The 18,278-nt window shown below is 29.0% G+C and overlaps 1 protein-coding gene across 1 annotated transcript; it reads left to right on the forward strand.

Annotated features, from left to right (window-relative positions):
* Positions 1-1,210: 1,210 nt before the first annotated feature.
* Positions 1,211-17,912, forward strand: LOC129978787 (degenerin-like protein unc-105). The gene is made up of 12 exons (XM_056090663.1): positions 1,211-1,365; positions 2,463-2,583; positions 4,518-4,642; positions 6,209-6,330; positions 8,531-8,691; positions 10,244-10,342; positions 11,590-11,689; positions 13,415-13,478; positions 13,567-13,618; positions 15,574-15,602; positions 15,693-15,765; positions 17,571-17,912. The coding sequence occupies exons 1-12, from the start codon at positions 1,274-1,276 to the stop codon at positions 17,787-17,789; spliced, it is 1,257 nt and encodes a 418-aa protein (XP_055946638.1). The 5' UTR covers positions 1,211-1,273; the 3' UTR covers positions 17,790-17,912.
* Positions 17,913-18,278: the final 366 nt, after the last annotated feature.

Here is an 18,278-nt window from a genome sequence, read left to right on the forward strand (position 1 = left end):
ACCATCAGAATAACAAGAAGCGTTTCTTTTACATTGTCAGAACACCAATTACTGACCTTTCGCGTGGTTGAATACGATTATAGCAATTTCGTTTTCTTTGTGCATGACAGTCTTGTTTCTTTTCTTTTCTTTTTTTTCTGTTCCGAAACATCATTACCATTCTTTAGAATAATACTTTTATTATACTGTTGAGAATCCCTTCTTTTATTGTATTTGAAAACAAACATGAAAAAGAAGACATCGGGAATTATTTAGAAAGGGTTATTTTTTATTGACTTTTTCGATTCTGTCCGTTGACATATTGTTTTTCTCGTCTCTCTACTGGATAGGGAAAAGTGTTGAACTTAACAGATGGCAGAAAATCATAACTAAGAATTGTTTACTTTGAACTAGAAAGAGTAATTTGAAATTCTAAATCTAACAACGCAGGAAAATAATATGCTGTATCATTAGTGATGACGTTAAAAAGGTTTATTAACAGAAATTCTAACAAGTATTCTGAAATGATGTAATTATTTCATTATCTATGGATACATTAGTGTTTTTATTTTTATTTTTTTATTTCAAAGGACTTCGTAAAAGCAGATTTTAACCAAATTATTTGAGTTGTCACAGTGACACCAATTTTAGAGGTGCTGCCACTAAAATGTCATTCATAATCAATAGTCATTGCCATTCATATTCAGTTATAACTAATCTACATTAGATTAAATGTGCCTGAAAAGTCACATTCAGAATAAATACTTTGAAGAACAAGATTTGAAATGAAAGATTTTTCTGAATTAAAATTATTATCTACGTGATTGATATCAAACGATAAATTACTTTACCTACAGAACTTTTTTCAGTAAATGTCACCAATATTGGACAAGAAGATTAGGTATCTAAATTAAGTTGCAACTGCAGAAGAAATTTATTTTAAGAATACCAATAATGATTTTCTGTCAACTAACCACTCAATATTCTTCATTGGTCATGCCTACATTGTAGCCTAAATCAAGTGTTATTTAGAAGAAAGAAAGATCTATCTCCATTAAAAAGAGGCCATTTAAATAAAATATACTTTTATTTAGTATCAAATTTATCAAAAAAAAATCTTTATTGTCAAAAACGAAGATAGTGTCTGAGACGAAGCCAATATTGTTTGCCTTCTTTTCGAAGTATGGATAAAAAGCCATGGAAAAAGTTGTCTTTCTGGCGGTCAAAAGCTCGGTTTCTTTTCAAGATCTTATTGTGTTTAGGTTTCATACTGCAGAGTTATACATTCTTGGTAATGTATCTTCAATATCCGTCCATGGTGGAACTAGATGTGTCACAGCCTCACGAAGTGGAATTTCCCGCCTTTACAATTTGCAACCTCAACGAGTAAGATTTTTTAAAACCTTAAATTACATAAATGTTGTAACTGTACTGTTAAAACTGTTATTTAAAATTATTATCATGAATTCATCACATTGCAACGAGCATTGAAAGGTTTTAGGAATCGATAGAACAAATTTATTATGGCGAACCATTCTGGAATTTAAACTGTTCTTTACAATTCGCCATGTCAAATTTTTTTCACGTATATCTTTTAAGTGCTGGAAGGAATTTGGACTTCCATATGTTTTAAAGACACTACAGATGATAAAGCGAGATCTTTCCTTTTTAAAGGACGAAGAGCAACGAGTAAAATCTAGAAGTTGTAATACCAGTCATCTTTCAAAAATAATAATATTGGAGACTAAGAATAAGAAAGTTTTGAATACTGGATTATAATAATAAAAAAAGAAAACAATTTTTAATACTACATAATAAAACGAAAGTGTTTTCTGCATGGAAAATCCAAGCTATTTTTTTAGGAAAAAAACTTTATGATGTATATTTATTATAATACTCAAAAACATTCATAGTTCTAATTATCTACTATACTCATAAAAGTAAATGCTGCAAAACTGGTAAAATATTTGCGAAATTTTATTAGAAGTTATGCATTGAGCAAGTTAAAATCTTTTCTATTTAAAAAAAAAATAAGGGAAAATTTCAGTGGCTAACAAGTTTATTGGAAACGATGGTTAGATATCCTTGGTACATTACAACATTAATAGAAATAGTCTTTTCTTTTGTCGATAAACGATTCTGTAGAAAAATATTTAGAAATTCTGAAGCGTTTTTTAAAGAATATAATGAAATTTTTACATTATATTATTATCTGATTTTCGTATAGAGTACAATTAATATATCATTATTCGTATAGAGTATAATTATTGCTTATTTTCGAAAAGAGTGATTGAATTTTAGTTAATTTAACTAAACACAAAATATCAAACCTTACTGAAATGTTGTAAACATATATATTTCAAGTTTCTGCCGTTACTTTACAATTTTGTTTCATCTTCATTGTTAGTGATTGGAATGCTACTTTATTTTTTAAAAAAAGTGTTTTTTTGCTAGAATAACGTTTATTATTTTTCTTCCTCCAGAATTCGAACTAGTGCATTTTGTGCTAAGTATCCTGAGAAATGCGTCACAATCGATTCATATCCACAGCTTTGTGATAAATATCCCGAATATTGTCGTTTAGTGAAGAACACAACTAAGTTGGTAAGTTTGAACTTTCAATTTTAAAATATTATTTTAGAGAGACCAAATGTAGTAATATTAACAAATGAAACAATTCATTACTAGGCTTAATATATAAATATCGATGTTGACACATTTTGAAGAAATGCAAACATTTCTTTAAGTAAAAAATATTGTTTCTCTCTCTCTCTCACACTCACTCACTCACTCACTCACTCACTCACTCACTCACTCACTCACACACACACACACACACACACACACACACACACACACACACACACACACACACACACACACACACACACACACACACACACACACACAATATTTTTCAAAAGAGAAAGATCATTTTAAAGTCCAAAAGTTATTTTAAAGTTTTAATGAAAAATCAAGAGAGATTTTGAAGTTTCCCGTAATATCTTCAGGAAATATTAGCCCACAAAAACTGTTGTTACGGAAACGGAAATTTAAAAAAATTGTATTTTAAATACCATCAATTGAATTGTAGTATTAATTTTTTTCTAATTAATGTGAGCTGCAATATTATTTTTAGCTTTTATAATAAAAATTATATTTATTTTATTGTTTTGTCAAATCATTTTATTCCTATTATCTTTTTATATAAGCAAGACTACGTTCAACAATTTTGCTTCCGATGATACATTTTATATATTACCCGCCCCCCTCCCCATGCCCAAGTAAACTATCATTTACCAAAGTTTGATGTTCTATCTACCTATCCATACTTATATAAAGCTCAATGTGTGTGTGTTGGCTTTCTAATCGTAGATCTGGTGTTTCAATTTGTTTTCGTAATTAATTAATTTAATTCGGCTTTCTTTCTTTTTGACATTTTTCGCGAAGGAAAAAATGAACTAAATCTTTACACTTCAAAAAAATTATTTTTGTATAATTCAGACAATAGTTATTTTAAAAATATTTTTTAGATATTGTGTTTGGAAATTTAGTTTTTTTCCCAAATTATTTCGTTTAGATTTTCAAAGTATGATATTATTCCTTCATCCGTTAAATATAATGATGTAATGCATCCATGTCAGATATATAATTATATCAGATAATATTACGACATAGTAGCAAATATAGGTAAAGATTGCCTTTTTATAACAGTTATATTATTAACTATATTCGCAGTGGATTTAGTAACATAATACTGTTATTAACCGTAGGTTTTAATAACGTAATTCTTTTTCCTACTTCTCTCAGCGCTTAAATATTAGAAAGATCGAAAAATGTCGGATTCTTACTAGTTTAAAGGTCAAAAGCGTTTTAATTTAAAAAAAAATTTAAACTAATTCCATTTCCATTAATTTTTAATATAAGACGTTAAGCCATACATATCTCCAATAAGGCCAAATGATAGAAAGATGGCATTAAACTAAAGACGCGCTATTCTAAAATTTAAAAATGGGAAATACTTCTGTTTTAAATTTCGATGGACCTTGCTTGATGAACAATGAAATTTTCTTTGAAATTCTATTATTTGAATAGGTATTTTAATTTTTTAAAAATTTTTAGAGAGGATATGCTATTCTAGACATGAGTTAATATATTTTTTTTACTTTGCTTTTCATTTGCAATTTTGGACATACATAGGTACTTTTATGGTGCCAATTTTTTATTTTTGGTAAGCTTGGATATGCTTTGTAGGAGTTGTAATATTATTTAATTAAATTAAGACTTCCATACTTTATGTATATTTATTTATATTTTCAAATATTTAGTAATTTTATTAATAATTGTGATTATTATATTAAAAAATTTCAGAATAGAAATTTGGCATATTTTTAATGGAAAATGGTGTAATTTGTTTATGTTTTAATACATTTTCAATTCTAGAAATGGGTAAATAATATTAATCAGATATTGCGTAATAGAAAGTTTTGATATAATAAGCGACTGTACCTGATATTTAAAAATTTTTTTACTTTTAGCTTCCTTTGAATCGAATATCCCAGTACAATCTTTCACGAGAAGAACTGAGTTCATTTGGGCATCAAATTGGTGATTTGATGCTAAACTGCAAAATAGAAATCGAAGGCAACGAAGAAGATTGCAAGTAAGTTGTTCTTTATTATTTCGGATCTGTGAATGATGAAAGCTTTTTAAATGAAATAAGAATTTAAATTATTTTTTCCCCTTGAATCTAGATTTCAAAGCTTTATGTTGTGTTTAAAAAGTTGGCATAGAATGTAATGACTGTACTACAAGCTATTAAAGTTGCCTAAGAAAAAACAACGTTTCCTCCCGCTTTCTACATTAAAAAAGAAAAACAATATTCCACCGGAAATACATTCAACCTGATTTTATTCCATCTTGGATTGAACTACAAGTTGTCATCAGCAAAACGAGACAGCTAAAAACATTTCTTAAATAACATTTCCATTCTAAATAAATAAATAAATAAAAATATTAATACATTTTCAATACAAGCCAACAAAAATTTTCTCTATAAATAAAAACTAAAAAAAAAAAAAAATCTAAAAAATATCTATCTAAAGTGTTAGTCAGCGTTTAGAGTTTTGTTGTTGGATGAAAATATGCTTTGAGGCTTATGTTGATGGAAGGAAAATCCGTCCACAGTAAAAACAGTTTTTCGGTAATTATAAATTATTATCAGATTACTTTTGTTTATAAAGAATTACATTGGAAAAAAGTGAACTCAAAAATAGAAGAAAGAGCGTAAAAGTCCTAAATTCAGAATATTTTTCAGTTAATAATTTTCTGGGGTTAAACAGTCAATTAGAGCTTGCATTATTTTAAAAATGTCCCCCATTCAGAAAATGGTGTTCGTTCTGAAAATTGTAAATATTTGTATGTAAGCCTTAAATGACTAATCCGTAATCTTGTTAAAATGACGTCATATCTGCGGTTTAGAGTGAAAAATCTATGCTGTGAGTAAGAGATTCGCAGAATGCAGTGTATTCCCGTTTCCGGAAGCTAATTGCTTTGTCAACTTAAAAAATAGAGACCATTTGCAGATACATTATGAGTCATCAAAATATGGAAGAGTTTAATAATTGTATAGTAAATGTAGTAAAAATAAAAATAAGTCCACGCTAATACATTTAAGACATAACATATTTTATAGCATTCATTCTTATATTTAATTAGAAAAAAAGTATACCATCATTAAAGCACTATTAGCATATAAAAAGCAATTTCTACTCTTGCATGAATCATTAAAGTAATTTTGAAGAAATATTAATTAGAAATGATTGTCCAGCTTTTACAGCAATAAAATGCTTAATAGCACAAAATAATATCCTTTTCATTCTTCATTTTTTTCGAAATAATAATTTTGCAGTTTTATCAGGCCAGTACGCCGGCATTCTTTTCAGTTATGATACATTTGATTGAGAAAGATGGAAAATTTTAGAAATATCAGCTCTGTATTTCTTATTAAAACGTTTGTTTATGAATGACTTTACAAGTAACAAAAAGGTAAACTGTATTATTACTCTCATTATGTGATAAATTAAATAAAAATAAAAAAAAATAGAAAGCACAAACAAAAATGACATCTAAGGATAGATTTAAACAATTATCTGCGATGTTTTGTACTCTTTTTAAAAATAAACTGATTTTTAGCACGCCTTTTAAAAACAATTCCATTTTTTTTCAGGGGTGAACCGATTCAGATCTCTGTATTAAGTCATTCCAACAGAATGCCGTTCAACTGTTACATGTTCTATTCTTTGTACGAGCGTCCAAACGAAATGCCGGCAACAGTTCCTTTATCGACGGGTAATTTCTGCCTTCCTCTTTACATTTCAACATTACAATTTATTACAAAATCATGTCATAACGTTTCAACTTTTTTGTAGTCTGTATCATAATACTCAGCGATAGAATTCTATTCTCGATTTTCTTTTACACTTTCAAGTTTTAAGTTAAACTTCCGCTTATAATGATGGATCTCTTTGGTTTGACTCATTGGGTCTGATTGATAAAAATAGACAATTTCGGTTTCAAGACCACGTATTGAATTTTGTTTTAGCTGGTTGCATTTTGAAATATCGCGTGCACATATTCAATAATGAAAAGGCTGAACAGACATCAAGTTTTTTAATATATTTGGTTCCTAATTTGATAAACACCTATAACGTTGATGATAAAAGTATATTCCAAACTTTATCTATCAAGTTCGTTGAATTTTTGGGTTATCTAGTCTAGATGCACATGAGTAGACGCACAGGTTGAATCATTGTGATATTTTTTCTATTCTATTCCTTACCTCGAAGCTTAAAAGTAGAAAAAAGATTGCCTGGTTGTTGGATGAACATTCATTAACACGTCTTTACGAATAAATTTGGCCTTTATAGCAATTCTTATTGACTCTCCTGTAACCAAGAAAATTACTCTTGTGCTCTATTTGAAATATTCAATACGTAGAAGAAATCTTTAGAACAAGTTTATCCTTAATCATTAAAAAATTTCGGCTCTTAAAATTTTGTTTCAAAAAATTGTTTTCTATATGCACAATCTTCAAATTTTTCTTTGTTGAACAAGTTTTTTGATTCTCTGACATTATCGAATGACAGCCTTTGCTGTTAAAGACCTCTATTTATTTATTTCAATAAATGAATCAATTTATTTTTACTATATTTCATTTACTATATTTTTATAATCTGGAAAGGAAAGAGCACTCTGTTAACTATTTTCTAGCTTATATATTAGCTCCATAGACTGGCTTAAAAGAGGTTTGAACCATCACAAAATATATATATTATTCAAACTGCAATAGATCATATATAAATTACCAATGAACTAAAATCGAATTAGCTAATGGCTAGTTTTTCGTATCGATAACGGTGGCCAAATCATCAGCGATAACGTTTATCATTCGATTGGCGTCGCTATGGCGACATTGGTTTCATGCATTCTTCATGCTAAAAACACATATAAATTAGTTTTTAATTAAAAAATAAAAGCTGATTCAGGTAGTCAGAACTTTACTAATATCACATTTACTAATTTTGGTTGCTAATCAAAGTAAATGTATTGCAATCATGAATTAAAAAAAATAGAATTATTTTTTTAAAACTTAAAACAGGCATACAACTCAATGTCACCGTAACGGCACCGTAAGTGATTAAGATTAAAATGTCATGGCTCTTAAAGTAAATAATAAAGACATTTTTTTTTAAACCTCTCAACGGCCTAACTTGCATATTAGCATTGGTGACTTCGTATCGTTGCAACTTGAAAGGTAAATGAATTTTGGTCCCCCCTCCCGGGAAAAAGAATTCTTCTGTACTGTGAGTGACAATATGAGAAAATGAAATGAAACAAGAAGGTGATTTTATTATCATATCATGAAATATCTAATTAATTATAAGATGGATGGAATGTGGTTAAGTTAGCAGAAAGAAGCCATTAAGTCCTCATATTCCACCAAAAAAAAAACTCATTAGCGTTTTTCTCAAGTCAACTGATTTATAGATACCTTGTTATAGTTGTCTGCAAAGATTTCTTAATTCTTTTTTCGATAAGCTATCTATTTTTGAAATAGGGAAATATTTTTGAATACTGTGGGCGAAAAAATTTTTTTTATGATTCGTTTATGTATATATACATTTAAAAAATACAATTATCATTCAAGTATTAATAAATGCTAAATTAAAGAAATTTACATATTTTACCTAAAAAACATTGAAAATGCTTTCAATAACAATATTTGATTGTATTCTTTTTTACTCGATAAAATTGAGAAATAATGTTAATACAAAATGTTATTTTCACTACCTTGGAATACACATACGTTACCCAACTTAATGTAAGAATCCACAGTTCATGAAACTTTTACATTATATCAATTAGCTGTAGAGAATCAATATTTCTTTCCTCTGAAATATGCACTTTTTAGATGTAATTTGATAAAGCTGTTATCTGTTTATTTCTAGTTATTCCATCAAAAAGTATATATAAACCTATTTTTTTCAAGTGATTCGTATGACCTTGAATATAGAAGTGGGTGAATACCATCCGGAACATTTGTCTCGAGGAGCACAGATCGCCATTCACTCCCCGTACGACGTCCCTTCTCCGATGAGCGATGGGCAATTGCTCAACCTAGGAGCCATTTATAGGTTCTATGTTAGATTGGTGAGTAAACCGATATCCGGAGGTTACTACCTTTTCTGTTTAGTCAACTACCAGAGTCAGAGTCAGTCAACTACAGTAGACTCCCGATTATCCGTGCCTGCCGCACTTCAGTTTTTTTTTTTGCTTCCAAGCAAAGAGAAAATGCTTCCAAAGCAAGAAGCAAACACAAATGACTGATTTCTTCAAAAAGTGTAGTTTTACATTTATGCGTTTGCAATTACATAATGCATTACAGTATTAAAACAGTACATATGTATTAATTTTTCTGTGTATCCTTGACGCTTTTCGTAAGTACAAAGCACTTTTCTGTCTTCATTAACAAAATGCATTTTAGGTTAGTTTTGAGTGATATACTAAAATAGTAAGCGTTAGTTAAACATTTCCTGCTGTTTATTTTACGTTTTATTGTACATAAAACGATTTTTCAAAGTTGGAATGATTGTTTTCTCTTTTACCATACCCGTTTTTAGCTTTTTTCGGATTATCCGCAATTTTTGTCGGCCGCGCCACCCAATTCCGCGGATAATCGGGAGTGTACTGTATAAGATTTTTCATAGTTTTTTTGATTCAATTTAGTGACTCATCTAAGACAGAAAAACAATTTTCCACGATCGACACAGTGAGGATCTGACAAGCTGGAGATCGATCTTTGACCTGAGATAGATGAGCATACTTTTTGAGCTTGGAACTAGTATCAAGCAGCAAACGAATCATTGAGAAATAATAAGGCATTAATAACTCTAATTGTATGTTGATTTGGCGCATAATTTTCTTACTTTTCGATTTTGATACATCTTTTTGTCAGCCTCTAACAAAAGAGAGAAAGATAGATCTAGCGATTGATCATGTCTATCTTCCGATTTATCACTACAGATTCATTATCATGCGATTCTCACGTCATATCCGCCAACTCCTCCGGTCCAGGCTATATCCAACACATTATTATTTCATAGACTTTATATCGTCCTTTATTCCGATAACAGACATTATAGAGGGAATTAAAGTTCTTCCATCTGTAATTGTCTTAATCGAGCAACTTGTCTCATCATATTTTAACTAACCCCATGACTTTTATGGAAGAAGGTGATGTAAATAAGGGGAATATCTAAATATGGAAGAAATTTTTCTGTCGCCAAAGGAAGTCTTATGATTCTTCTTTTTATAATTTAAGAAAAAAAAATTAGTTTGATTGAATATCTGAGAGAGAAATATTATTACTCAGTTCAGAAAAAAAAATTATGCTAAAGCATTTAAATTAGATATTCCAAAGATAAGATTAGAAGTAGAAGATAGCATGAAAGCATTTAAAGCTAATCTTTAAATATTCCAAACAGTTTTTTCCCTTTATTTTCCTATTCTTTGCTTTTCAAGTTGCATTTCCCCCTTAAGACTTCCTTACCTAGTTTTTGGATATATATAATTTTAATTTGTTTATGATTTATAACTGGTCGAAAGATAAAAAAGGTAATTGCACTTTGAAAAGAAATCGCTTTTTGTTACAGATTTCTTGCCTTAGCCAAGGCTACTTAGTTTTTTCTTCTTTTTTTTCCAGACACGTCTCCAGTTATTGCCTGCTCCTTATAAAAGCAAATGCAGAGATTACATGTCTGAATGGTATGGCAATGGTGGGAAAGGTCCTATAACACAAAAAGTAAGTACAGAATATTGGCATCTGCCTGCAAGAATACGGGTTCATATTTTAAGGATTACTCGTTTTCGAATAAAATTCAGAGAAATGTCTCCGAAGTGGAATGTTTTTATCCCGAAGGTGAAATAAGAATGATTTTTTTTAAAAATCTTCGTTATCGATTTTTACTTTAGTTAGACGAGCATGAGCAAAATACTTATAATTTTCCATTTTTTTGCTGTACTTAACAATCGTTAAGCACAAGTTAACAAAAATCTACAAGCAATCACTTGTAGTAGGTTATTTGACTAAATATAGGGCAATATAAATTGCCACTATTTTTAGGTGAAATTTATTTAAATGTATAGAAAAAACTTGAGAGAAAGAGGGAGAGTGTGTGTCGTAAGTAATATTATGAGGATGTTAATAAATTAATGATATTAAGAATTTACAAATTGTTGAGGAAGAGATACAAGGGTTTTCGAGTCCTCTAGATGTATAGAAAAAGAATTATATATATATATATATATATATATATATATATATATATATATATAAAGAGAGAGAGAGAGAGAGTCGTAAGTAATGTTATAAGGATGTTAATAAATTAATGACGGCAAGAATTCCTAGATTGTTGAGGTAGGGTTTTTCGATTCCTCTAGATGTGTAGAAAAAGAATGAGAGATAGACAGAGACAGAACCATAACTAGTAATATGAGAATATTAATATATTGATAATGGTAGACTGATGAGGAATAAATACAAGGGTTCTTCGAGTCCTCTAGGTGTGTAGAAAAAGAATGAGAGATAGACAGAGACAGAACCATAAGTAGTATTATGAGAATATTAATATATTGATAATGGTAGATTGATGAGGAATAAATACAAGGGTTTTTCGAGTCCTCTAGGCGTGTAGAAAAAGAATGAGAGATAGACAGTGACAGAACCATAAGTAGTATTATGAGAATATTAATATATTGATAATGGTAGATTGATGAGGAATAAATACAAGGGTTTTCGAGTCCTCTAGATATTACCGTCTAATTTATCTGTGAGAATGAATAATTTAGCAATTATATCTTCTGTCTACTCCATTAGTTTCAGAATATTTGGATGTTGGGAATTTTTCAAAAGTTTTTGTGGGAATGAGAAGTTTACCACATCACATCAGAAAGTTCTTCTGGGTCATTTATAATTTTTTCTGATGTGTTATTAATATTTTCTTGAACATCCTTTTTAGTGATTTTGCCCATCTTTCTTTCATGTCTTAGATGTGCAAAGAAAAATGCAAGTTGGATAAATCTCTGGAATTTTTTGGATGTGCTGATCGAAGAATTAACTATCCACACAATGAAACTCTTTGCCAAATGGGTACGTCATGAGCACGTTTTATACTAAACATTCAAATATGGACTTGATGAATCGATCTGTTACATTTAATGGATTTGCAAAAAAATTTAATCATTGTTTTGAATAAATATTAACAGCAAAAATTTATGGACAATTGTTTCCATAATGAAATGAGCGTATATAAGTAAATTATTTTTTTCATGTGTAATAAGTAATGGAGCGAGAAAATTATTGCAGCTATATCTCATATTCCGAAAGACATTTTTAATAAATGTAGTCATTTCCCATGATGTAACATCCACATGACATTGCGCATGTAATCTAAAATCAAGAGCAACTCATTATAGTCATTGTGAAACTGTAGCATCCCAACTATTTCATTTAATAAATTTCGGCAATTAATTTATTTAATTTTGTATGCTATTTTTAAATCGATAAGCAATCTTAATTTCTCTTACCCCTTTAATTATGCTGCTTTCCATTCTACTTGACCTCCTCCCATTTCTATTTCAAAAATGTGTTGTGCTAAATTAGAATACATAGATCACTTGACATGTTTTTGGATTCTCATTTTTTTTGTATCGTATTATAGCTTATGTGCATGACTTAATCTTAGCTTGTAAAAGATTAAATATGTCATAATCCGAAACGTGAATGGAGTTCGGCCATCATCTTTAATGCTTTCGATCTCCAGGGAAAAATTGAGGCAATATCTTCGTGAGTTCTTCCAATTTCTAAGTATAATCTCTGACGAGAGAGAGACAGAAACGTCTAGAGGGGGAAAAATACACACTTCATTTTCCGTTAATCCTGATTTCTTTCTGTTGTCGATGCATCAGTAAGAATACCCAAATGTTTTTCCTACTTAGCTTTTCAGTTGGGTCTAGTTTAGTTATATTAAAGTTCTGTTTGGAAGCAACTCTAGAGCTCGACATAACTTGTAAATTTGAATCCCGTTCATACATGACAAAGAGGACACCTGAGCTACCGATCGCTTCCCACTTCCCAAATTCCCCCGCCACACTAGAGTTGAACAGATCGGGTTTAGTTTACAAAGAGCCCGCATATACAACGGATTTATGGTAGAATCGGGTTCCGAACCTTGAGATCGTCGGCCGAAGGCGAGATGTTATCACTCGCTTGTCTTGCTTTTCAGTTGAATAAGGGACTGTAGGTACGCTTAAAAGGCGATTTATATACGAGGGAAAATCAAATAATTAATCATAATAATTCAAACTAGAAAACCAATGAAGTGTTAAAAATTTATAAATGTGGAATAGAATTTGTTTTATTGTCATAACTAAGTAATATATCAAACGAACTAAATGAAATTATTGTCCTTTCATTGAATTGGTAGGTAAACACTTCTATTTGTATTTATTTTTTATTGAAAATGTTCCATTTCCAAATATTATTTAAACATTAAAGTTTATATCAACGATTGTAAATTTTATATCCACAAATATTTAAACAAATAAATGATGATTCTGATAAAAAATTACTTTTATTATATATATATATATATATATATATATACACTAACATAAAGACTTTATCGTTGTAATAATGATTTACAAAAATGTGAAATTATACAGACAAATTAATGTTTGAACAAAATTTTCAGTTTGAAAAATGAAACAAATAATTTAAAATAACTTTTTCAATCTTTCACGTTTTTTTTTCCCTCATTATATTAAATCTGCAACATTTTTAAATAAACATAGTTTATGCATCGGTCCTTTACAGAAATACCTCAATTTCATCAGAAATGGGCCCCTAAATGTGCAGAAATATGCTCAATGCCTTGCAAGTAAGCCTTGAAATGTATTTTTCAATTTCTAAATATTTTTCTGTGAATGTGCTTTGTACGATTCATAATTTTTTTTCATATATTTTAGCTTTTCACGCTTCGAATTCCAAGTGCAAGTTTCCAACAGTGAAGGACATCGAGTAAGCTCATAAATTACAATTCTTGAATTCTTGCATATTGCTACGGTTGTGATTTAATGTTTTAAATGACTGAACGATCAGAAGAAGTAAGCGTAATACATATGAGTGAAAAATATAAAATGCAGGATTAGCTTGCGAAAAATGACTCTTTAAATCTAGCTTATATTAATCTCCATTAAAAAATTAGAATTGAAAAATAAATAATTAGTAACCTTAGTTTAGAAAAAAAAAAGGATTAGTATTATGAAGAAAGTGATTATTGTGAAGGGATTATATTAAGCAAAATGGAATCAAGCGTAGAAGTTTTCTAATTTTGCAATAAAGTAACGACATTTTTTTATTTCTGAAGACTACGGTATCAAGTGACTAAGTAATTGAATTTGTACTTGAGCTTCAGACAATCATACAACAAATCACAGAATACTTAAAAGATTCTGAACATGTGGATTATCAATTAATCTTTAACATAATTAAATTTTCGAAGATTTTAGTAAATGTTTAATGTCTTGTCTCTTATTTGTTACAATTCGCAGCACCCAGTAAGTCCGCGTTTCAAATGGAACGCGTAAATTTGTTATGAAACTCATTAATAACAAATAATTTAAGATGACGGATTTAAATATTTTACGACCCTAGGAAGTGCACACTAAGAAATCACTCTTTTAATAAGACGATCCATTTAGTTTCAATTACAGCACATTTTTTAGTATGTTAATAATTTATTTTAGGCTAGCATTTTTTGTTTCATTAACTTTGTGAATATATCCAGAGTCCACGTTTGTACACAACACTACTGAAATAAGTGTTAGGTTTTATAAATATTCTAATAGCTAAATGAATCTTAGTGAAATGTATAGGAACCTGATCAAATATTAATATTATCCTAATATTTTATCATCCATAGAATTTCCATTTTTACAACTTTATTTATTTGTAAACTCCGAAAATAACATTTTTGTAATCGATTTGTTTGTTGCCCTCTGTCATTGCAAGGCTGTAGGAAGTTGCTTAGTTTAACTTGTTGGAAATCTGATTATTCATGAAGAGCAAAGTTATATATGTAATGTGCACTGTCAAATCGTTGGCTTTTTGAATTTTCGTATTTATATGCAATCAAAAATACGCAGCAACAGATGATCAATCCTTTGATGGATGGGTTCCAAATTTGACATATATCTAGATTTTAAATATCTAGTTACCAAAGTTAGTCATTAGCTCCTTTTTTTTATAGTTGCCTTCTTACCTTGTATTTGGACTGTCGGGCAAATAGATCTCAATGGATTTCGTTCAAAATTTCACATAAATCTAAAAAATTGTTGTTAAATCCATTCATTAAACTTTATCTGTCTAGCTAGAAACAATATCATATTCACAGACACATAAAATTTCAGAAACTTTCTTTTCGAACTCAGGGAGTCTGAAACGTGGAGATTCGTCAAAATCTAGAATTTTTTTAATTACAGGACTCTCTTTTTGTATACTTCGCATATGAGGAAGTAAAAGAGTAGTGAAAAATCAGACATGTTCATAATTTGTCGACATATTTCATCTTTTCCTTATCTTCATCAAACTTTTCCTTAATTATGTAATAATTTTTGTCAGGAAAGTTTTCTTTTCTTTTTCACAGGACAGGACGAATACTTGAAAGTTTATTAAAATGAAATAAGTAAAAAAATTCAGCTAAATAGGTATTTAAAAATGTCTTTATCTGAGATGCAATTTAGAGAAAAAACATTAGTACATTTCCATATGTTTTACATATATGCGTGGAATTTCTCAGACGATAAAACTGACTAGACTAAACGTATATAATTAGGTTATAGACTTTATGGTTCTATTATCTATTTTGTCAATATATATATATATATATATATATATATATATATATATATATATATATATATATATATATATCAATTTTTATTCGCTTTAAATCATACGTTTTAATATTTCAGAATTCTTGCGCAATTGCAAAAGATTTAACGTAAGTGCTTGATTTTTATATTGATAAAACATTATTCCAGAAATGTGCATCAATTTTAATGTGAAATAACAATAAGCTTTACTTTCACAGGTGTTTTACTTTGGTGCAGATATTTTTGGAAAATATGGAAATCACTACATTCAGTTACAGACCACGATTTGAGGTAATAATAATTAAGACTCATTTTTAAACTGGGAGGGTGAAACAATTACATTCAAAAATAAAGAAAAAAAATCACAGAACACATTACATCTAAATATTTACATAGTATTTGATGGATTTAAGTGCAGACAAATTTTACATATTAACCGTCTCAAGTTACTCTCAATTTTGATTATTCGAACATAACGTTAAATATAGTACATTAAATATATTTATGGTTGATTATATTTCCAGTGATATATTTTTTCATGATGCTCTTTCTAATAAAATTAAAGAAAATGCATGCATGTTTGTACATCTGTGTAGAATGTGTGTATTGGCGTTCTACTGAACAGACTATAGATAACAAATCTGGCACACAAACATTTTGGTATATGAGAATGTACACCTCAAAGAGACTTTTTTGAACTTTTAGTAAGAATTTTTATTAAATAAAAATCAAGAGGAATTTTGACGTTTACCCATCAGAACTTCCGCAATTACTATAACTCAAAAATAATTTTTAAATCATGTTAAAATTCAAAAAAATTATCATTTCAATAAGATAAGTTTAATTACTATACAATTTTTAGACTTTAAAATGAATTGAAAAAGATTGAATGCCGATTTTGCGACAATGTATTAAAAAAAATTCAAATCACTTTTATTATTACTACAAATGTTTGACACTAGATTTTTTTTCTTCCATTGTTGACAATGAGTTTATGAAGAAACGAGTAAGTTTCGGTTTCTCGATGTTGGATGAGTTTCGGTTTATAACTTGCTTTTAATTAACTCATTGAAGCTTTGTTCTAGTAGCAGTTGTTTCACAAGTAAGTAATGATGAAACATTCGTAAAGTGTATCTATTTTTAAATAGTTTCAGAAAAAAAGTTTTTGTGTTAGCTGAATTTTAAGCACTTACGTTTCAAATCAAATCTCACACTATCTGAAATGACATAAAAATAAAAATAAAAAATGGTACATTTTACAATGAACAGATTTCTAAATATACGTCTCAGATATCTATCAAAAATTAAAGTTTTAAAATATTTAGTTAAGGAAGCTTTTAGGAGCAAGTAACATAAAATATTTAATCGAAAATTTTAACAGCTATTAATTTTAGTAAGTCCAACAATATTACTAATGATATATATAATAAAATGATGTTTTTGACATATACATTCTGTATAAAATAATGGAAGAAAATTCTTTTAGAATATTACGAAACGCAGCTAATGATGAGCTGTTCTTAATAACCATTAGATATCTAGTTGCTTATGGTTAAATGGTTAATTTACATTAAATCGGTTTGCAAATGATTTCATTCTAAATTTTTAACCAAAGTCCTGTGTATATTAAAATATTATAACGTATTCCCCCACAAAACATTATAATATTTTAATTCCTTTATACATGAATTCAATTTCCATTTTAATTAAATGACTTATTCTATTTTGAAAATTCAATTTCATTTCTATTCACTTAAGAACCTTAAAATATATCAGAAATATTTGTTATGCGCGACTTAATTTTTATCTTTAGAATTAAGTACTTTGAAGGACTTAAAATTGTAGCTTCCAGAATCAAACGTTTAAGGGTGAAAATTTCAGACCCATCATTTATTTTATTGAGATAAAAAATCCAGTATATTGACAATGTGAATGGCAAACATTTTGTATGGATTCATTTGAAATTCTAGAATATTCCAAATAATTGTTATTTCGAATTCTAAGAAATATAAAAAATAAACTTAGGGTATAATCAGTTTCAGGATATAATTAAAATTTTCAGAAAACACTGAATTTGTTTCTCTATTTGTTAACAGGCAGTGGGAGTGCTGAGTTGGATCGGAGGTTACGTCGGCTTATGGTTGGGAATTTCTCTACTACACGTGTACGATTTCATCGAAATATTAGTGTTCCGAGGCATCACCTGCCTGCGCAAGGGCGTGGGGCACAAGAAGAAAAAGAAAACGAAGAAGGGCTACACCCTTGATCCTTACAGAGGGGCCATCTACCTTTCAAAGATGCGACGACGCCTCTGATTACTCACTGTATGTTCCGTCTCCGTGGTTGCATAATTACGTCACAGTCAGGCAACAACATCTGGAATCCATTTATGATGTCACTGCGACGTCGCATTACGATGAACGTGTGATTTTTTTAAATGATGCTTGTTATGTTTGTTTTATATAATAATTATTTCTCCAATGTTATGTAATAAATTATTTTAAGTCAACATGCTTAAGTCAAGTTAATATTCCAGATGTCATGAAAATAAAATAAACTTTATAAAATATTTCTCTCATATTATATATTCAGAGTGAGATCATATAGAATCTGCAATAATTTGGATTAAGTAGGTTTCTGTCACTTACAAGGTATCGAATATAAGTAATCTGTAAAAAGTTATTTAAAAAAACAACTTCACGTTTTAAACATTTTTTAAAATCAAGCTTTAGTCTACGAATTAGATCGAATATTCGTGAGTTTACCTCCTTTCAGAAAAGAAGAGATAATTCTACTATACCTGC

Source organism: Argiope bruennichi, chromosome 1 (assembly GCF_947563725.1).
Source record: "Argiope bruennichi chromosome 1, qqArgBrue1.1, whole genome shotgun sequence".
NCBI classification, from domain to species: Eukaryota; Metazoa; Arthropoda; class Arachnida; order Araneae; family Araneidae; genus Argiope; species Argiope bruennichi.

Excerpts from the sequence above, each read along its gene's own strand:
- LOC129978787 (XM_056090663.1), top strand. The coding sequence starts at position 1,274 with ATGTATCTTCAATATCCGTCCATGGTGGAACTAGATGTGTCACAGCCT. Across the intron at positions 4,643-6,208 it reads GGCAACGAAGAAGATTGCAA|GGGTGAACCGATTCAGATCT; the intron begins GTAAGTTGTTCT and ends ATTTTTTTTCAG. Across the intron at positions 13,479-13,566 it reads ATATGCTCAATGCCTTGCAA|CTTTTCACGCTTCGAATTCC; the intron begins GTAAGCCTTGAA and ends CATATATTTTAG.